At 40.6% G+C, this 20,943-nt stretch overlaps 1 protein-coding gene across 1 annotated transcript in view; it reads left to right on the top strand.

Annotated features, from left to right (window-relative positions):
* dnah1 (dynein, axonemal, heavy chain 1) overlaps window positions 1-20,943 on the top strand; it is a 35,381-nt gene that overhangs the window by 9,014 nt on the left and 5,424 nt on the right. Inside the window, exons 26-71 of the mRNA XM_059329353.1 lie at window positions 107-247; window positions 612-775; window positions 879-992; window positions 1,083-1,271; window positions 1,361-1,466; window positions 1,958-2,071; window positions 2,166-2,315; window positions 2,615-2,701; window positions 2,832-3,018; window positions 3,112-3,203; window positions 3,278-3,432; window positions 3,520-3,697; window positions 3,773-3,967; window positions 4,084-4,203; window positions 5,805-5,963; window positions 6,077-6,178; window positions 6,276-6,416; window positions 6,645-6,805; window positions 6,911-7,068; window positions 7,781-7,954; window positions 8,054-8,083; window positions 8,384-8,562; window positions 8,839-9,069; window positions 9,532-9,728; window positions 9,916-10,051; window positions 10,143-10,351; window positions 10,499-10,670; window positions 11,404-11,595; window positions 11,707-11,817; window positions 13,662-13,847; window positions 13,942-14,133; window positions 14,288-14,455; window positions 14,550-14,741; window positions 15,155-15,286; window positions 15,617-15,742; window positions 15,907-16,026; window positions 16,378-16,527; window positions 16,625-16,785; window positions 17,283-17,508; window positions 17,679-17,874; window positions 18,026-18,177; window positions 18,299-18,495; window positions 18,600-18,744; window positions 19,044-19,202; window positions 20,401-20,532; window positions 20,663-20,833. Coding sequence (XP_059185336.1) covers window positions 107-247; window positions 612-775; window positions 879-992; window positions 1,083-1,271; window positions 1,361-1,466; window positions 1,958-2,071; window positions 2,166-2,315; window positions 2,615-2,701; window positions 2,832-3,018; window positions 3,112-3,203; window positions 3,278-3,432; window positions 3,520-3,697; window positions 3,773-3,967; window positions 4,084-4,203; window positions 5,805-5,963; window positions 6,077-6,178; window positions 6,276-6,416; window positions 6,645-6,805; window positions 6,911-7,068; window positions 7,781-7,954; window positions 8,054-8,083; window positions 8,384-8,562; window positions 8,839-9,069; window positions 9,532-9,728; window positions 9,916-10,051; window positions 10,143-10,351; window positions 10,499-10,670; window positions 11,404-11,595; window positions 11,707-11,817; window positions 13,662-13,847; window positions 13,942-14,133; window positions 14,288-14,455; window positions 14,550-14,741; window positions 15,155-15,286; window positions 15,617-15,742; window positions 15,907-16,026; window positions 16,378-16,527; window positions 16,625-16,785; window positions 17,283-17,508; window positions 17,679-17,874; window positions 18,026-18,177; window positions 18,299-18,495; window positions 18,600-18,744; window positions 19,044-19,202; window positions 20,401-20,532; window positions 20,663-20,833 — 7,149 coding nt within the window. The remainder of the gene's footprint in view (window positions 1-106; window positions 248-611; window positions 776-878; window positions 993-1,082; window positions 1,272-1,360; window positions 1,467-1,957; window positions 2,072-2,165; window positions 2,316-2,614; window positions 2,702-2,831; window positions 3,019-3,111; window positions 3,204-3,277; window positions 3,433-3,519; window positions 3,698-3,772; window positions 3,968-4,083; window positions 4,204-5,804; window positions 5,964-6,076; window positions 6,179-6,275; window positions 6,417-6,644; window positions 6,806-6,910; window positions 7,069-7,780; window positions 7,955-8,053; window positions 8,084-8,383; window positions 8,563-8,838; window positions 9,070-9,531; window positions 9,729-9,915; window positions 10,052-10,142; window positions 10,352-10,498; window positions 10,671-11,403; window positions 11,596-11,706; window positions 11,818-13,661; window positions 13,848-13,941; window positions 14,134-14,287; window positions 14,456-14,549; window positions 14,742-15,154; window positions 15,287-15,616; window positions 15,743-15,906; window positions 16,027-16,377; window positions 16,528-16,624; window positions 16,786-17,282; window positions 17,509-17,678; window positions 17,875-18,025; window positions 18,178-18,298; window positions 18,496-18,599; window positions 18,745-19,043; window positions 19,203-20,400; window positions 20,533-20,662; window positions 20,834-20,943) is intronic.

The raw sequence follows: 20,943 nt of genomic DNA on the forward strand, positions 1-20,943 counted from the left end.
TTTGATACGCCTTTTTCTTCTTGTAACGCTTGTTTGTACAGTATAAGAGGAATATTTAAACTGTCCAGTTTTTGTACCATCTGTGTGTGCTCTCTTCACCCTTCAGCAACCGCGTGCAGAGTGGGTGTTATCGTGGCCTGGTCAGGTGGTGATAGCTGGCTGTCAGGTCTTCTGGACTGTGGAGGTGTCTGAGGCGTTGGAGCAGGGAGACTTAGCTGACCGCCTTTATCCGCAACTCCAGACACAGGTGTGGACCTGTTACTGGCCAATATTCAATTAAATAACAAACTTAACCTTGTGTATCACTAGAGATTTTTTCATCTTTTTGGTTGTTTTAAAGCATGTGGCATAAATGTTGGTACATTTGTTTAAAAAAAAAATCCTTTTTGAAATTTTGGAAGTCTGTTCCTATAGAAAGTTTTTTTGAATAAACTGTGTAACCGAAATCCAGACACTTAAAACCTGAAGGGCAAAACATCTTCAAAATATGCACATGGCTTATATATCCATAATTTGTGAGAAATATACATATGCTAATTGCACTGAACATTGTTCACACTACACCAAACAATATACTGACATTCTTTAAATGTTCCCTTTTGTTTCTGAAGCTGGGTGACTTGGTGCAGCTGGTGAGAGGACGTCTGTCTCGGATGCAACGAGCCGTACTGTCTGCTCTTATCGTCATAGAGGTCCATGCTAAGGATGTTGCTTCCAAACTGGTGGAGCAGGAGGTGTCGAGCGTCAATGACTTTGAGTGGATCAGCCAGCTCAGGTTATCTGTTTAGTCTGTCTATCACTCCTGACATTGAAGTCTACTATATACTGTCATTATGCATTACTGTTGGTGCAGAATAAGTTTTTATTGATGTTTGTAGGTATTACTGGGCAAAAGATGACTTGTACATCCGTGCAGTGAATGCAGAGTTTTTATATGGATATGAATACCTTGGTAACTCCGGACGTCTGGTCATCACCCCGCTCACTGACAGGTAGTTTTTAAGTCTAATGTAGTCTATTCTGTTTTTTTCTTGAATGTCATATGCTCATTTTGAATACACCACTCTTCCTGCCTCTTTCAGATGCTACCTGACCCTAACAGGAGCTCTGCATCTGAAGTTTGGAGGGGCTCCTGCAGGTCCAGCAGGGACAGGAAAGACAGAAACCACTAAAGATCTGGGAAAGGCGCTGGCTATCCAGACAGTTGTTTTCAACTGCTCGGATCAGCTGGACTTCATTGCTATGGGAAAGTTTCTCAAAGGATTGGCCAGGTGAGAGGCAGTTGTTAAAGTGTGATATGATATCTGCTCTACCATCAGTCACATTCATGTTGCATTTTTGTCTGTCTTCCTTTTTGCAGCTCTGGAGCCTGGGCGTGCTTTGATGAGTTTAATCGTATTGATGTGGAAGTGCTGTCTGTGGTGGCACAACAGATCACCACTATACAAAAGGCCCAACAGCAGAGGGTGAGAAGCTCATTAACTTGAAATTCACTGGTGCAAATACTTGTGCATGAGTACAGTGACTATTTGCATTTAATGTATATATGTCTATTGCATTTTAAGAAAGAACAAATGTGTTTATTATTCTTTTGAGTTGAATAAACTTCAGCATTACAGAGAAGCATTACTATATAGTGTTGTGTAAAAACCAACACAGGCACTAATAAATTACTGTGTTGCACATATCTGAATCAAGCATCAAATATGATGGTATTGCACGAAAATGACGCACATTGCTTTTATGTGTCAGCAAAAAAGACAGTTGCCTGTGATATTAGTAAATGATTATCATGCATTGCTAGCTTTTACAGTAGTTGAAGTTGTAAAATGTGTATCTTTGTATATATTGTTTTATAAAAGGACATTTTATATGTTTTTTTCCACCAATGCATTCCAAATATTAAGAGGCAGCCTTATGTATATCCAAGATAATTGTGTGTATGTTTTGTTTTTAGGCAGAGCGGTTTGTGTTTGAGGGAGCAGAGATCCCTCTTGTCCCTTCTTGCGCTGTATTCATCACTATGAACCCTGGTTACGCTGGACGCACTGAACTACCTGACAATCTCAAGGTTTGTAATTATTATTTAATTTAAAAAAACTGTATAGCGATGAGGATATGCAGAAAATGTTTTTTTTTAACAAAGGAGATTATATTTCCTGTAGGCCCTGTTTCGTCCTGTGGCCATGATGGTACCTGACTATGCTATGATAGCTGAGATCTCCTTGTACTCATTTGGCTTCAGTGATGCCAAAGTCCTCTCCAAGAAGATCACCACCACTTTCAAGCTCTCCTCTGAACAGCTAAGCTCTCAGGTATGGTATGGATTTAGAAAAGATCAGAATTAAAATCAGTTTATTCTCCACATACATTTCTATCTACCAAGAAAAGGGAAGAGGCTGTGTGGGATTTGAAAAAACAAGTTAAACTGGCACGAGTATGTTTTAAAAGATATTACTTTTTAAAATATTATAACATCAGTCTATAAAATATTGGCATACAACACAGTTACATAATTTATACATTCCTGAGAGGATGGGAGATGTTTGTATAGAATATTAACAAAGATACATCGTATCAAGTTGTGCTGACTTCTGCTCTTGCTTATATGAAGGATCATTATGACTTTGGTATGAGAGCTGTGAAAACTGTGATATCAGCTGCTGGAAACCTGAAGAGAGAAAATCCTGAAATGAATGAGGTTGGAAATGTTTCCTTTGTTTATGATGAAAAAAATGGAATGGAGTATTAAAAAACTACCTGTTTAATTAATATAACTTATTACATTGACTATATATAAGTTATTCTTCTGCCATCTTGCTGTCTCCCAGGAGTTGATCTGCCTGCGAGCCATCCAGGATGTCAATGTGCCCAAGTTCTTACAGGACGACCTGAAGCTCTTCAACGGTATTGTGTCCGATCTTTTCCCGAAGACAAAACAGGAGCCAATCAACTATGGCACACTTGAAGAGTCCATGCGTAATATCTGCACCAAGAAGAACCTCAAAGATGTGGATGGTTAGTGTTACTGGAATTACAAACGTATGTTTTCTGATAAGCAGGAACCTGTATTTTTAAGACGAATAGATGACAGAATTGTGTTGATTGCAGGGTATATTAGTAAGTGCATTCAGCTGTATGAGACCACTGTGGTGAGACATGGTCTGATGTTGGTTGGACCCTCTGGATCAGGCAAAACCAAGGTGAGTCTTTAACATGTCATGATATTGTTAACAGATATTGTTTACAGTTTTATTCACACTGTTGCATGTGTTAGTGTTATGAGATACTAGGTGCAGCAATAACAGCTCTGAGGGGCCAGTCCTCTGTGAGCGGTGGTGTGTATGAGGCGGTTCAGATATATGTCCTCAACCCCAAGTCTATCACCATGGGACAGCTCTACGGGGAGTATGACTTGCTCACACACGAATGGTAAGTGATGCTTTGTTTCTCACAAAGTACAGAAGAAACAGAAAAAGTCAGACTTATACTACACACACACTTTCTCCACCCATATAGGACAGATGGTATCCTCTCATCTGTTATCCGTGGAGGAGCAGCTTCTATGGACACTGAGAAAAAGTGGTACATGTTTGATGGACCAGTGGACGCTGTATGGATTGAGAACATGAACACTGTGCTGGATGACAACAAAAAACTGTGCCTTAGCTCTGGAGAAATCATCAAGCTGACTGATGTATGCTTAACTTTCATTCATTATTTTGCCTCTGTTTTCTTATGTGCATTCAGACATTTTGTGTTCGTCATGCAGGTGATGACCATGATGTTTGAGGTGCAAGACTTGGCAGTGGCATCTCCAGCCACAGTGTCTCGCTGTGGTATGGTCTACCTGGAGCCCAGTATTCTGGGCCTCACCCCTTTTACAGAGTGTTGGCTGAAGCGGATCCCTGAAGCCCTGAAACCATTCACAGAGCAGCTCAACTCCCTGTTTGCCAGGTTTCTGCAGGTGAGAGGGGATACATAAATGAGATACACCAGCAGGGAATCTTAAAGCTTTTAATTATAGTGTATTGTGATATAATAAACAGTATGCTGACTTTGTTTTATTTGTATTTTACCCAGGACTGCATCACATTTGTCCGCACATCTGTAAAGGAGGTCATCACATCTTTGGACAGCAACCTTGCCTGTAGTCTGCTTAAGCTTATGGACTGTTTCTTCAGTCCCTTCAACATTAAAGAGGTGTGTGCAGTTTCTCTCTGTTAGATTGACCCCTTTAATATATATGTGCAAATATCTAAAACACAAGTTTTAGCCTTGTATGGTAAATATTGTGTACTTTAGGGAAGCTGGACAAGCTACTTTAAAACATATGGTTTACATCTATCTTAACAACAACATTGTTTTTTTTTAATACTGTTTTACAGTTTTTCTCAGTTGCTTTGGTGCATTTCTCACATCACTATTAACATTTTCACACCAGTTAATACATTTCTCAAGTACAAACTGCAAAACCTAGTTGATAACCTGCAAAAGCATGTCACTTGCTTAAAATGGATAGCTCATTGCTCAAAAGCAAGTATTCATGTCAATGAAAGTATCAGTGTCATCAAGATGAAAAGCCCTGACACCATGTTTATGAATGAAGATAGTCAAATGGCTCTGTCATGTTTTCGTTATGACAGTTTACTCTGAAAATGTTTTCCAATGCAAAAAAGTCAGATCTTGGTGACGCTACCTGAAAATGCTCAAGACACCACTATATACTATTTGCACAGGCATTTGAAAACTACAGTAGAGTTACACATTACTGTATTTAGTGAGGTAACCGAGTACAACACACTGAATATGTATGTTTCACATTTTTACTGCATATGTTCTTTTCAATTCTAATTCGTTTACAGCATTGTGCAAGAGGAAAAAAAACACCCTTATTTATAACAAACATAAAGTCCCTTTGGGTAGAGCTGTGCACAGTACAGTGTCACAGTATTGTAGAAATGGTCCACACTATGTCCTGCTTGGTTCATATATGCTTTTAAAGTGTTTATGGGTTTATGGGATTTAGCTCTGAGTGATTGTAGAGAAGTGGCTTATCATTGGTTGCAACTAATGCTTCACACAGCCCTTCTCATCAGTGAAATCTGAGGATCACCTGAGAAAATGTATTTCATTCTGGAGACATTTTCCGTAAAAAATAAATATTTAAAAAATTTATAAAATTTGCTTGACAGATTTTGACGACTAGGTCAACATTTTTGTATGTGATGACTCAAGCAATGAAATGAGGACTATTAGTTTTATATGGAATGACTATCCAGCATTCACAAGTGTAGTTAATTTTTACTGACATGACACAAGCAAATGATGTTATAAAACAGTAGAGAGTTGTATGAAAGCAATTGATGCATGTTCAAAAGCATTTGTAATTTGTTGTAAGGAATGAGAAACTGCTACTATGATGTGCAGAAATTACTAAATGTTTTGGAGGTTGAACTAACTGTTAATTGTAATATTGATGTGAGAAATGCACCAAAGCGACTGAGAAAAACTCTATTATCATATCCATCTCTATGGTCAAGTGTGGTGAAACAATACAGGAGATGCTCTGCTGTTGAAAAACACTGACTTTGTTTGTTCCATTGCACCTGCACTCATGCTACGTGATCCGTCAATAACATTTTCTATGCCTTCCAACAACAACAACGTCATGAGTGTAAATTAATATGCAGGAAATGACTGATTTCACCTTTAAAATTGTTTTAAAAAACCCTGTTCTTTACTTTTGTATATGTGAATTTTGTTGATTGAGATCCCTTCTCCAATCTTTTATTGTCTTGTAGGATGAGAGACCACCGCCCCAAAAGAAATTGGACCGCCTGAGCGAACTGATTGAGCCCTGGTTCTTTTTCTCTCTGGTGTGGAGTGTGGGAGCTACAGGAGACGCAGCCAGCTGGAAGCGCTTCAGTGCCTGGCTCAAGAACAAGATGGCAGAGGAAAAGGTCATATCAGCATCTCCACTTTAGCATCCAAATACCAGAATAGTCCTAATGTTGTTTGTATTGACAGCTTGATTATTTGACAGAGATAAATGTGAATTTATTTTTTCCTCCAGATTGAGTTATGCTTTCCAGAGGAGGGCCTGGTGTACGACTACAGGCTCGATGATGCAGGGATTAGTAATTTTGGGGATGATAATGAAGAAGAGGAAAGAACAGTAAGTAGATTATGCACAGTCATACAGATTTTTTATGCAACCAACACCAGCAGATGAATAATTTTTTACTCAAACTTTTTTTTCATATTTACTTTAGGTCCAGTGGGTCAGCTGGATGAAATATGCAAAGAGTGTTGTAATAACCCCTGAGACAAATTATGCTGACATCATCGTTCCCACTGCTGACACAGTGAGAATGTCTTTCCTCATGGATATGCTGTTGACCAACAAGAAACCTGTGAGTACTTTGGCTGTAGTTGAGCATCACACATTTGTCTGCAAATAATGTAAATATTAAAAAAAAGAAAAAAAAAGTTCAAACAGTATCACTTGTCAGTACAGTCTGTGAACATTTTAAACTGAAGCAATTATTTAGAATCCAGTAAAAAATGCTGTACATTTAAATAAATACATTCCCTTGAATGGGCACCGTTAAATCAGATTTCTATGTATCTGTATGATCCAGGTGCTCTGTATTGGGCCAACTGGCACAGGAAAGACCCTGACCATGGCAGACAAGCTGCTGAAGAATATGCCTGCTGAATACATCACACACTTTCTCATGTTTTCTGCCCGCACCTCAGCCAACCAGACCCAAGATTACATTGATAGTAAACTAGACAAAAGGTACGCCTGCTCCACTATACATTATTGATTCACCTACACACTATTTACAATACAACAATATAGTTGTGACCCACCATTTCAGTGATGCATGTGTCTTTGTGTCAGGCGGAAAGGTGTGTTTGGACCACCAATAGGGAAGTACTTCATCTTATTCATTGATGACTTAAACATGCCCATGTTGGAGACCTATGGTGCTCAGCCTCCTATTGAACTGCTGAGGCAGTGGATGGACCATGCAGGCTGGTATGACAGGAAACAGATAGGTGAGAGAAAGTGGGGTTGCGTGAGATACCCAGTTTGATGAAGAATGCACACTTGCAGGGAAGCTAATCAAAGTACTGCTGTGTATGGGGGCAACACTGTCAGACAGCGCTTTCCAACAGGGAACTAGAGCCATTATCTTTGCTCTTTTCAAAGCTACCAGGCTCCTTTGAAAAAAACAGTAATTTTACCTCACAGAACAAGGGAGTTTCTGGTCTTCTGCTGCCTTGATCGGTTGGTGTAATTGTATGACTTTGGTGAATCCGGACTAACACTTCAAAACACCAAAGTCACACAATAACACAAACAAACTGGTCGACCGAGGCAGCAGAAGACCAGCAACTCCCGTGTTCTGAGAAGTAACATTGCTGTTTTTGTCAGAGGAGTTCGAAAGAGCGGGCTGACAGCAAGGTAAAGTGGTAAAAATATTCTCAATATAGCCCACGTCCACAGCATCACATTGCTTAGCTTCTGTGCTGGTACTCCTGCCTGCTTCTCCAAACTCAGGATGTGCTAACTGCCATCTACTGTAGGTTATACACTCTCTATGGGCAAGTACCTCATACAACTTCCTTTAAGCTTTTCATATTCAATATGGCATTGTATTTCTTTGTGTCTAAATTACCAATTGTAACTATTTTAATATATACATTTGGGTTTTGTTATTGTTGTCAGAAATGCGAAACATCTCATTAGACTGAACATCATCCACAGGGACATTCAAGCACATAGTGGACATCAATTTTGCCTGTGCCATGGGGCCCCCAGGTGGAGGCCGGAACCCCATCACCCCACGCTTCACACGCCACTTCAACTTCCTGTCCTTCACTGAAATGGATGATGCCAGCAAAAAAAAGATTTTCTCCACCATTTTGGGCAGTTGGATGGGTAAGTCAGATGTTGCAGTGCAGAAAATACTTACATTGGCTTGTGGGGGAAAAAACCCCACTTAAAACAGTTTTTAACTGAATCTTTGTTCTCTTTCAGATGGAAGTATGAGTAAAAAAGAACCAGGCAGTAAGTCAGGGACACAGAGAAGGAAGTAGATGAAGAGTGCAAAATGACATTTAATGCTCAGGATCAGTTAGGAGAGCTTGTATGGTAGAAGATTCAAAACATGTGTCTGAATAATTGTCATTTTATCAACAGAGCACATAGAGTACATTAGTTCTATCAAGTCAACATGTGTTGGCCAACATTTGTGGAAGTGTCTTCTGATAAAGTATTGTCTCAGAGTCCTACAGTTAATAGATTTTACATGAATTTAATTTTTGTTTTTGTTTTTCTTCTCTCTTCTGACCTGCTGTTTTTCATCAGGACCTGTGCCAGCAATCCAACCGCTGAATGAGCCTCTTGTAGACGCTACGATCCGAGTCTACTCTACCATTACCTCCCAGCTCCTCCCAACTCCAGCCAAGTCCCATTACACCTTCAACCTCAGAGATCTGTCCAAAGTCTTCCAGGGCATCCTCATGGCTGAGGCTGGAATGATGGAGGTAGTCACATCCCACCTGAATCGAATTATTATGATATAATCACATTATGAAATATATTGCTAACCTTTTAGGTTTAGTCACTTGATCCATTAAGTAGTTACAAATTCAATTTATTGTGAAGCAGCTAGTATCAGTAGTGCACATTATGGCTCATGCCACCCTTGCAATAGGGTGTCCTAGAATAATCATATATGAAGAAATTTGAACTAAGGTGAAATTTCGTAAGGATTGAAAGTACATTTCAGAATAAAAGTAGTCTTACTTTGGTTATTTCAGGATAAATTGCAGCTGCTGCAACTGTGGTACCATGAAAGCTGTCGAATTTTCCAAGACCGCCTTGTGTGTGCTGAGGACAGAGACTGGTTCAACGAGCTCCTGAAAGACTGTATTCAGGGGTTTGACTGCAACTTTGAAGATGCTGTGCCCTGCCAACCTGTATTGTTTGGAGATTTCATGATTCCTGGAGCTGACATCAAAGTCTACAAACTCATAGAAGACAAGGAAAAGGTCAGGGGTGCCAAGCAGTATTGGAAATATTTTTAGGCATGTTCTTTCTGTTGCTGAATGATGGAAGCCCATTTCTGCCAATGTGATGAAAAAAAGATTCTGAAAGTCATTATAATGAAAACTTTATATTTTTAATGACTTAGTACCACAAAATGATGAAACTTTTTTTTTTTAAATGACGGACTTATAGAGGTAATATACTGTAAACTACTCGGCAGTGTCAATGTCAATGTATAGCTGAGAGTCACGGGCCAGAGTCAAGCACACTCAAAATTTCTTTGGAAATGTTCTAGTTTTAAGATACTATGTAATATTTTTAAGACATAGCTTAGTTACATTGTACTTTGTGAAAGTGCGTCATTTTGCTATGTCTGTAATAATTTGTAATTTTCCACTCTACAGAAAAATGAGTGACTGTATACTTTACCGAAAAAAATTTCACCCCTTTATTAAATATTTTAGTTAGTGAAAGTGATGGAGGAATACATGGATGACTTCAACCAGACCAGTACCACCAAGATGAAGCTGGTGCTCTTCATGGACGCCATTCAGCATGTGTGCCGTATTAGCCGCATCCTGCGCCAACCTCTGGGCAATGCCCTGCTGCTTGGAGTGGGTGGGAGCGGGCGTCAGTCACTCACTAAGCTGGCCTCATATATGTGAGTTTCCACCACTTTGTACAACTTCCATGCCAACAGGCTAAATACAACTTTCATGAGACAGAAAGTTTTTTCTCAAAATATCTCCTTTTTTGAAAGGATCACAGTGCTGGTTTTGAATATTATCTATCTTTCTCCTTTAAGTGTACCTGGGCTCTATCCTCATGGTGTTTTTGTCTATATTCAGATCAGAATATGAGTGTTTCCAGATCGAGCTGTCTAAGAACTACGGTCAGCCAGAGTGGAGAGAAGATATTAAAAGCATCATGCTGAAGGCCGGCCTTCAGGACCAGCAGATCACCTTTCTCTTTGTCGATACACAGGTAAAGCATTCTCTTATCACCTGTCATCTCTGTAATCTCCAGAAGACAATGCATTTAACTGATCAATACCTTTATGTTACTCATCTCCCAGATTAAGAATGAGTCATTCCTCGAGGATATCAACAACATTTTGAACTCTGGGGATGTTCCCAACCTGTATGCATCAGACGAACAGGAGCGCATCCTTACAGCCATGAAACCGGTGGTGCAAGACCTGGGCCAGCAGCCAACTAAAACCAACCTTATGGCTGCCTACATCAGGAGGGTCCGCAGCAACATCCACACTGTACTCTGCATGACGTAAGAATAGTAAAAAAGTTTTGACCAAATGGTCGAAAGAAAATTTAAAGCAGTTGATAAATTTGGCTTCATCTTTATTGTTGTTTTACCCATCCTTATTCTCTGCCTTTCTCCTACTCACACCTTTCCTCTTCTCTTCCTGTGCAGTCCAATCGGTGAGGTGTTTCGTGCACGGCTAAGGCAGTTTCCCTCACTGGTGACATGTTGCACTATAGACTGGTTCAGTGCCTGGCCAGAGGAGGCTCTGCAGGCTGTGGCCACATCATTTCTTAATGAGCTGCCTGAGCTAGAAGCCAGCCCAACAGTCATGAGGGGACTGGTGAGGATGCCCTGTGTGTGTGTGTGTGTGTGTGTGTGTGTGTGTTGCTTGCTGCTTTGCTTCTCCAGTTCTCGCTTTCTGCAAGATTATTTCTTTTTACGACTTATTCCCCCCTCATGTCGTTCAGCCACACACAGATTTTCTGGCAATGTCCCCCGGCTCGTAGCGAGATCATCAGCGTTACAGCAGTGAGCGGTAGCGGGGCTAATTGGTAGATTAGGCTTTTGACAAATCCTGTCGGAAGTAAGGCTAAAATATCCTTTTTTGTGGTGAAACAGGAGTGTAAAGTCAAACGTTGTTTTTCTTTTAAAATCAACTTTCGCACTAAACTATTTAAAACGCCGTCAGCTAGATCGAAAGAGAGTTTTGCGTCTGCTGCAGCCATGTTGGATCCGTAAGAAAACTACAAAACTACAAGCTTCCATCTGTCGAGTAGTATGCGTCATCGTCTTGCGTTCTGTGATTGGATCCCTAAAACAGGGCTAAGAAACGGCCATTGTTGCCAGACTGCCTGTAGGTTCGAAATGAAAATGAGTGCGCAAGGCAGTATGGGTATACCCAGGCTAGTCTTAAGACACCCACTAGCTCTGCAAATGTTTTGTCTGATATCTGGATTAAGTAAATAGAAACTATTAGCTGCCTGAAAAGAAAAGGAACCACTCCAATCAAAAATATAAGATACTGAAATTACTTTTCATTAAACACAGTCTCTTTAACTGATTTCCTTTTCCAGACACTGATGTGTGTGAAGATCCACGAGATGGTTGCCAAAAAGTGTGAGCAGTACCTGGCTGAGCTTTCTCGACACAACTGTGTCACACCAAAGAGCTACCTGGAGCTGCTCAAAATCTTCTCCAATCTCATTGGACGCAAAAAGCAAGAACTGTGTGGTGCTCGCCAGCGCATGAAGACCGGCCTGGACAAGGCAAGGCACTGAACTGGAAAAATAGCAATAATAGAATTTCAATTTGCAAGTTGGGTGCATATGCTTAATTAGCACACTTATCTGACTACCTGCTGTTTTGTGATCCTGTAGCTTCTTAGTACAGCAGAGGATGTGAGCAAGATGCAAGAGGAGCTAGAGGCAATGAGACCTCTTCTGGAGGAGGCCTCGAAGGACACTGAGGTCACAATGGAGACCATCAAAGTAAGGAAAACTAAGATGTTACGTCTTATGGTTTGTCTCTAAACTTTCTCTGATTTAATTAGATACTGATATGATATGAACTGCATATAATGTATTTTCTTTAATTCAAGTGTTTAAATTGATGTTTTTGTTTTCTTTACCACATTAGAGAAAACTAGTACCGTAATAGTGAAACAAAAACTTTTTTTTCTTTATAGTGTTCAAAATAATAGCAGTCCAATGTGACTAACCAGATTAATCCAGGTTTTTGGAATATTTTTTATTGCTACATGGCAAACAAGGTACCAGTAGGTGCAGTAGATTCTCAGAAAACCAACAAGACCCAGCATTCGTGATATGCACGCTCTTAAGGCTGTGCAATTGGGCAATTAGTTGAAAGGGGTGTGCTCAAAAATATAGCAGTGTGGCATTCAATCAGTGAGGTCATCAATTTTGTGAAAAAACAGGTGTGAATCAGGTGGCCCCTATTTAAGGATGAAGCCAGCACTTGTTGAACATGCATTTCTCTTTGAAAGCCTGAGGAAAATGTGTTCGTTCAAGACATTGTTCAGAAGTTGATTGATTGGAGAGGGGAAAACTTATAAAGAGGTGCAAACAATTATAGGCTGTTCAGCTAAAATGATCTCCAGTGCTTTAAAATGGAGAGCAAAACCAGAGAAACGTGGCAGAAAAGGTAAGACAACCATCAAAATGGATGGAAGAATAAGCAGAATGGCAAAGGCTCAGCCAATGATCAGCTCCAGGATGATCAAAGACAGTCTGGAGTTACCTGGAAGTGCTGTGACAGTTAGAAGACGTCTGTGTGAAGCTAATCTATAAGAATCCCCCGCAAAGTCCCTCTGTTAAAAAAAGGCATGTGCAGAAGAGGTTACAATTTGCCAATGAACACATCAACTGCCCTAAAGAGAAATGGAGGAACATTTTGTGGACTGATGAGAGTAAAATTGTTCTTTTTGGGTCCAAGGGCCGCAGACAGTTTGTGAGACGAGCCCCAAACTCTGAATTCAAGCCACAGTACACAGTGTAGACAGTGAAGCATGGTGGTGCAGCATCAGGATATGGGCATGTTTCTCCTACTATGGTGTTGGGCCTATTTATCGCATACCAGGGATCATGGATCAGTTTGCAGATGTCAAAATACTTGAAGAGGTCATGTTGCCTTATGCTGAAGAGGACATGCCCTTGAAATGGGTGTTTCAACCACAAATGACAACAAACACACTAGTAAACCAGCAAAATCTTGGTTCCAAACCAACAACATTGATGTTATGGATTGGCCGGCCCAATCCCCGGACCTTAATCCAATTGAGAACATCAAAAATGCTGTTTCTGAAGCAGAAACATTTGAAGAAATGTAAATTAATTGTGGTATGTTGTTAAAGAATCTTGGAGTGGAATAACAGCTGAAAGGTGCCACAAGTTGGTTGACTCCATGCCACACAGATGTGAAGCAGTTATAAAAACTGTGGTCATTCAACTAAATATTAGTTTAGTGATTCACAGGACTGCTAAATCCTAGAAACAAAAAAGTTTGTCCAAAATAGTTTTGAGTTTGTAAAGTCAACGGCAGTTTTTTTAAAACATCCTTTTCAACTAATTGGCCAACTGCACAGCCTTAAGAGCGTGCATATCATGAATGCTGGGTCCTGTTGATTTTCTGAGAATCTACTGCACCTACTGTTGCTACATGTTAACCATGTAGCAATAAAACATATACTAAAAACCTGGATTAATCTGGTTAGTCACATTGGACTGCTATTATTTTGAACACTACTGTATGTGCATGAGTTACCAAACTTACCAATTTATATGGACCTTGAGTGTGATTTATACTCTGTTGCCAGAAAGACACAGTGGTTGCAGAGGAAACTCGGAAGTCAGTGAAGGCAGAGGAAGCCAAGGCTTCAGAGAAAGCCAATTTTGCAGGAACCATCGCAGCTGATGCCCAGAGAGACCTGGATGAGGCTCTGCCAGCGCTGGATGCTGCCCTCACCAGCCTCAAGTCACTTAACAAGAATGATGTCACTGAGGTCAGAGATTTTGATGATATGATATTTTTCAAATAGTACTACATTGCTAATTTTTTTTTTTCACTATAACCTCCTTAATGTTTCTTTTTCTTAGGTGCGAGCCATGCAGCGACCTCCTCAGGGGGTGAAGCTGGTTATTGAGGCGGTGTGCATTATGAGAGGCATTAAACCCAAAAGGGTGCCTGGAGAGAAGCCTGGCACCAAGGTTGACGATTACTGGGAACCTGGTAAGGGTCTGCTGCAGGATCCTGCCAAGTTTCTGGAGAGCCTCTTCAAGTACGATAAGGTAAAGTTCTCATCTAGTTTTATGATTTATGCCGTATGTTGTCATTGTCAGTCAAGAACAAGATTATTGTCTCTTTCAGATTCGTTTTTAAACTCAAAAGTTCCTATTTGTTCGTTTTAAAAGCTTCGTTTTCTGCCAACAATCATTTTTGCAGGAAAACATCCCAGATAGTGTGATCAATTTAGTCCAGCCCTACATAGATAATGAGGAATTCCAGCCAGCCTCCATTGCCAAGGTTTCCAAAGCCTGTACCTCCATCTGCCAGTGGGTGCGAGCCATGCATATATATCACTTTGTGGCCAGGGCTGTGGAACCTAAAAGGGTAAAAACTGAAATTCACATTTGAACCATGCACTATCCATCTAGCTGTTTTTCAAATAAAATAATTAACATTAAAAATGTAAATATTTGCACAGCAAGCGCTCCAGGAGGCTCAGGAGGACTTAGCAGCGACCCAGCTCATCCTGGATGATGCCAATGAAAAGCTGGCAGCGGTGGAGGCCGGAATTGCCACTCTACAGGCCACGTACCAGGCCTGTCTGGCTAAAAAAGAGGAGCTAGACAACAAGTATCAACTGTGCGAGGCCCGCCTTGTTCGAGCAGACAAGGTCAGACGGAGGGATAAGATAAGATAACACTTCCCTGATCCCAGGGGGGGAATTCAGCATTACAACAGCACAACAAACAGACCACAGAGGTGGTTTTATATACAGTGACAAAAAAGTTAGAAGGCTGATGCTGTCTACATATCCTCCAATATACTGTATATATACTGTTTATAAAAACACACACAAAAAGAATGGCACTCAGAGAAGACATAACCTTATTGGCAGACGTAATAATAAGTATGTGATAAGACAATACAGGAAGTCGTCAATGGCAAAGCAAAACAAACTACAGTGTAATATTATCTGATGACAATATTTTTTTTTTCTTCTTCTTCAGATAATGTCAAATGTCAACACATTTAGCTTCTATAATATTGATTATTTTACTATAATGATGCATTGATCTCCTCCAGCTTATTGGTGGACTGGCAGATGAGAAGGTGCGTTGGAAGGAAACAGTGCAACATCTGGATTACATGGTCAATAATGTGGCAGGCGATGTGCTTCTATCTGCAGGATATGTAGCATACCTGGGACCATTCACTGTAAGTGAGTTGTAAATCAGTGCGTGAGTGTGAATCCATTAAGAATTAGTGAATATGAATTAAGATTGGATTGACAGAAAGTTGCCAACGTAGAGAAAAAAAATGTAACTCTTGTTTTGGTTGTTAAAGTAGACTCACCTAAAGCTCTAGTCAATTACAGTTTTACAATTTGAACGTAATTGTTACCGGTAAGTATTGTTGAAAGTATTTATGTCGTAACTTTTAGTAGGTTCCTCATGTTGTCTCACTGCTTTTCTGTCTATTTCTATTTCTAATCAGTGCAGCATTATTTCATGATTTGCACAAATGGGCTTTGCTTTTTTTTTTTAGGGAGAGTACAGGGCAGCCATGGCAGAGGAGTGGCTGCAATGTTTCACAGAGCTAAGTGTTCCACACACTGACGAACCCAACCTGATCAACACCTTAGGAGATCCAGTCAAGATCCGCTCCTGGCAGGTCAGAACCAACTAGTCATCAGCTGACCTTCAGGGTTTAAAGCCTCTTCAGTTTTTTACTGTTACAGTAATAGTTTAATCATCAGACTGACAGTTTTTGTATGCTTTTATTTACTTGAATTAACTTTTTGTCATTAACCTTCATCGTCATTTCTTTGTGCATAGATATCAGGTTTGCCCAAGGATAACCTTTCAGTGGAGAATGGTGTGATTGCCCAGTTCTCTCTGCGCTGGGCTCTGTTCATTGATCCTCAGGGACAAGCCAACACGTGGATCAAAAACATGGTGAGGAATCTTATCTGTGTGCTGATCCGACCATAGCTGCAGAGGGTGCCAGTGAGAAAACAAGACATGAGATGTAGCCCTATCAAGAAGTGAATGTATTTCTTCCCATTACATGAATGGCTTGTAATTTTACGTAATGTATGTATAATGTAGCAGACTATTCAGTGAAAATAAGTCGTTATACTTGGTTCAGTACATTCATGTGTTCCTGCTTTGGCTTTGTGGAAAACAGTAGGTATATTGTTGGGTTTCCCTCTTATTCCACATCACTCACAACTCTTTTCACAACCCAGAAAGCTTTTCAGTGTCTCCAGTGGAATTTATTCACACTTGCTTGTTTTTGTCCCCCAGGAGCAGGACAATGCTTTGGAGGTTATGAAGCTAAGTGACCGGGACTTTCTCCGTAGTCTTGAGAACGCCATTCGCTTTGGTAAACCCTGCCTCTTGGAGAATATAGGAGAGGAGTTAGATCCTGCTCTTGAACCTGTGTTGCTGCAACAGGTGAATACACACAAACAAAAACACTTGTATTGTATGGCAGTGTTATGCAAATATCTACCATGCATTGGTGTGCTTAGTTCACATTTTTGGCCCATAGACATTTAAGCAGCAAGGCAACACAGTGCTGAAGCTCGGGGATTCAGTCATCCCTTACCAGGAAGGCTTTAAGATGTACATCACCACCAAGCTGCCTAACCCACGCTACTCTCCAGAGGTCTCCACCAAAGTCACCCTCATTAACTTCACACTGTCTCCAAGGTAACTTGGAGCATATTTTGAACAGATAAAATCAAAATTCAGTTTTTAACAAACTTTAATCTTATTTTTGTACATTTGCCATACATTTTTATATATATATATATATATATATATAATAATTATCAGTTTTGATCACATTTTACTCAGCCCTTTTAATACTCATGATCCAAAATACACAGTGGAGTAATATTGAAATATAAGTGCAAAGCATGCAATAGTAAATTAAGTTTAAAAGCAATGATAATGCAAGTTTATGTAACTTTTCTTTCAGTCTTATCTGTTGGTTGATTGTTGATCGTTGGTAACTACTGTACCTGCATTCTACATCTCAAAATGAAATTGCAAGCTGACAATTTTAAGGATAAATAAAAAACAAACTGTTTGTGACTGTGTATTAGATTGAAATAAAGTCATTTTTCAGAATCAATTAAGTTATGAACTTTATTTCACCACTTATGTCTTTAACTTACTGTCTGTGTTTTTGTAAATGTTTCCAGTGGTCTAGAGGACCAGCTGCTGGGCCAGGTGGTGGCTGAGGAACGTCCTGACCTGGAGGAAGCCAAGAACCAGCTGATCATCAGCAATGCAAAGATGAAACAGGAGCTAAAAAAAATAGAGGATGAGATCCTGTTCCGGCTCAGCTCCACAGAGGGAAATCCCGTGGACAATGAGGAGCTAATCCAAGTGTTGGGGGCTTCTAAAATCAAAGCTGGAGAGATTAAGGTCAGACAGTGCAAGAGATATTATTACTCAAATTACTTTCTTAAACAACTAGCATAGAAGGTTTTCTTCTCATTGACAACTACCTCTATAATCTTATATATGATACTATTGAAATGTACCATGAAACTCTTGTTGGATTTTCTACTAACATAAGATGGTTTTACTGACAGGCCAAAGTGATGGCAGCAGAGCAGACAGAGAAGGACATCGACGCCACCCGTCTGGAGTATGTGCCGGTGGCTGTGCGCACACAGATACTCTTCTTCTGTGTATCGGACCTGTCCAATGTTGACCCCATGTACCAATACTCACTGGAGTGGTTCCTTGGTATCTTCATGGCTGGCATTGCCAACTCTGAGAGAGCAGGTAAAAAGAAATCCCATAGTAAATTTCATTATGCTTCCTAGTTGCAAGATTACACAGAAATATATCTGTGCAGATGGCAAAAATCATTCAGAACTTGTTTATGGTATTGAAACCAGATGTACAAATATTCTTCTTGATATGTTTCTCACAGACACGGTGAACGAGAGAATCGCCAACATCAATGAATTCTTCACCTTCAGCCTGTACAGTAATGTGTGTCGCAGCTTGTTTGAGAAGCACAAACTCATGTTCGCCTTTCTCCTGTGCGCTCGCATCATGATGAACGAGAACAAAATTAATATGGTGAGAAACTGGAGTTTGCAGTCTCCCTCCCCTCTTTAATTTCTTGTAGGAACTAATAGGAATACAGATGTTGAGTTAATCCATGTACATTTAATGAGTCTGCGTTGTCTCTCTGTGGCAGGCTGAGTGGCGCTACCTGCTTTCTGGAGGAATGCCTGTTCAGGAGCTGACCAACCCAGCAGTGAGCTGGCTGTCGGAGCGCGCTTGGCAGGACATCCTGGGCCTCAGTGCTCTGGATAACTTCAGCAACCTGGCAGAGAGCTTCAACAAACATCTGGAGGGTTTCAAGAGAATTTTTGACAGCAACCAACCTCATAGGCATGCATACATAACCACTGTGTTAACAAATGCTCACTTGTTTCCTTGCTTTGTACGGTCCAGAAGCTGTCAACTTCTAACAAGCTGTGCATGTTTGCCTATAGAGAGCCTCTACCAGGAGAATGGGACACAGAGCTGGACTCATTCCAGAAGCTGTTGGTCCTGCGCTGTTTGAGAGCAGACTGTCTTGTTCAAGGCCTGCAGGACTTTGTCTCAGCTCAGCTGGGACAACGCTTCATAGAGCCTCAGGTAGAATCACTCTCTTGCCTTTTGCCTTATTTTGAAATTAAGGGTTATATATGCATATATATATACACAGATTTTGTCTTATCTGTTTGACACTGGCCTAACTGCTGGTGATATTAACATGGCAATAATGGTTCCCTTTGCTTTGGCTGGGCCTGCAGCAGTGCAAACAGTGGTTAATGTTTGGAGTACAGAATTAACTATGCTAACTTCAGCTCAAAATTATTTCCGGTCGCTTGCTCTCCAGTATGCGACAGCAGTATTTATGGCTTGTTACTCCCTCTCTCTCCATCCCCTTACAGACGTCAGACCTGGCCGTGGTATTCAAGGAATCATCCCCCTCCACTCCTCTCATCTTCGTCCTGTCCCCTGGCACTGACCCGGCTGCTGACCTCTACAAGTTTGCTGACGTCATGCAGTTCTCCAAGAAAATGAGTGCCATCTCTCTGGGCCAGGGCCAGGTCAGGACCAGGGGGGTGCCTGGGAATTCTTCCACTCTCTCTTTCGTACACTCTCTGTGACCCTTGGGATAGGCACTGTAAAACACTTTCTCACAGAACCAGGCCATTCTCATTTGTCTCTGTTAAGAATGGCCACCTCTGTGCTAATTGTTTTCTCTATTTATGGCCATAGGCTGGGACAATGTAAAATACTACATTGACAGATGCTAGATTCCAGGACACAAATAGAGAGAAATAATCTCAAAGACTCACCATAAAAACCTGATGTGCAGGTTTTTTGATAAACGCAGACTCATCCTCCACAAAGCTGAAACCTAGTGGCCGGCCAAACATCTCTCCCAGCCGGACATTTTCCCTGTGGCTGTTCAATAGGTGTTAGCATTTTGTTTATCACATTACTTGCAATTAGATGAGTTAGAATCCTGGCTCATGCTGGACTGTTAGATCACCCTGCCCTCAAATTCTGTCTGACAGAGGGCTCTAATGCCTTTCTGAAAGACTGCTAGAATGTCAAACTGGTTGTAGGGAGATTCCTTATGAAAATGTAGATGGTTTCTCTTAAATTAAAGCCTTATGTTAAAAGTATAATATATAACATTTCCACATTAAAATGTCTAGAAAGGACCACCCTGAGTCATATATTGTGCTGAGTTGTGTACCTACATTATCCCAAATGTTTCCAACAAGTCTTAAAACCAGAAAGATCTGTAATTGTTTTCCAGAAGTTGTCAAAAATGGACTTATGACTCAGTTTTTAGCCACATTTTTACAATAAACTTTTTAGATCTTGGTAGTTTCTAACTTTATATTTTAAACATATGAAGGTTTTTAGATAACCTGATCTTAAGTCATCAAAGAAACAAGCTGAGCAAACATTAGCGAACAATGTCGGGAAAGGTGAAACAGCTTTATTCTGTGTTTTTAACTGGTTTTAATCAGTGGGACAAGTTATTTTGCAGAAAAGGAGACCTCTGTGGATTATTTGGCTCACGGTAAAAACCTCCTAAACAACAATCACTGAAGGATTTCCTACCAGTATAAATTAACTGTACTGACGGAATTGCTCTATCGCTTGTTATTCTTAGTCTGAGAAACCCTAGTGTCAGGAAATTATATATTCAATGTTAAGCCTACGGTTTTTGGCACAATCCTTGTAATTGTCTTCACCTGCCTTTTCTCCTGCTGTTGTGTGATTAAGGGCCCCTGGGCTGAGGCCCTGATGCACACTGCTATGGAAAGAGGTCAGTGGGTCTTCTTTCAGAACTGTCACCTAGCACCCAGCTGGATGCCTTCCCTGGAGAGGCTCGTTGAAAACATCAACCCAGTAAAGGTCAGAGCATACAAATACTGTACACTGTAGTAGTACCGTATTCTAGACAAGCCTTTCATCTACTTTGCCATTGTTCATTTACTCCCTTTACTGCTCCACGGGCACCACATGTCTCACAACCTCTAAACAGGTGCACAAAGACTTCCGTGTCTGGCTCACAAGTCTTCCCAGCAACAAGTTCCCAGTGTCCATTCTCCAAAATGGGTCAAAGATGACCATTGAGCCTCCTAAGGGAATCAAAGCCAATCTACAGAAAACCTACCTGAGGCTCACCAATGATTTTATCTCCTCTTCCACTAAGGTCTGCCTCATCTTCAGTCACTATCTGAGTCTGTTACTGCTTACCATCTTAAACTTCTGATTAGAAATATTGCATTATTGCTTTTGAGATCACATAGTGTCTCCAACTTA

Source organism: Centropristis striata, chromosome 3 (genome assembly GCF_030273125.1).
Source record: "Centropristis striata isolate RG_2023a ecotype Rhode Island chromosome 3, C.striata_1.0, whole genome shotgun sequence".
Lineage (NCBI taxonomy): Eukaryota > Metazoa > Chordata > Actinopteri > Perciformes > Serranidae > Centropristis > Centropristis striata.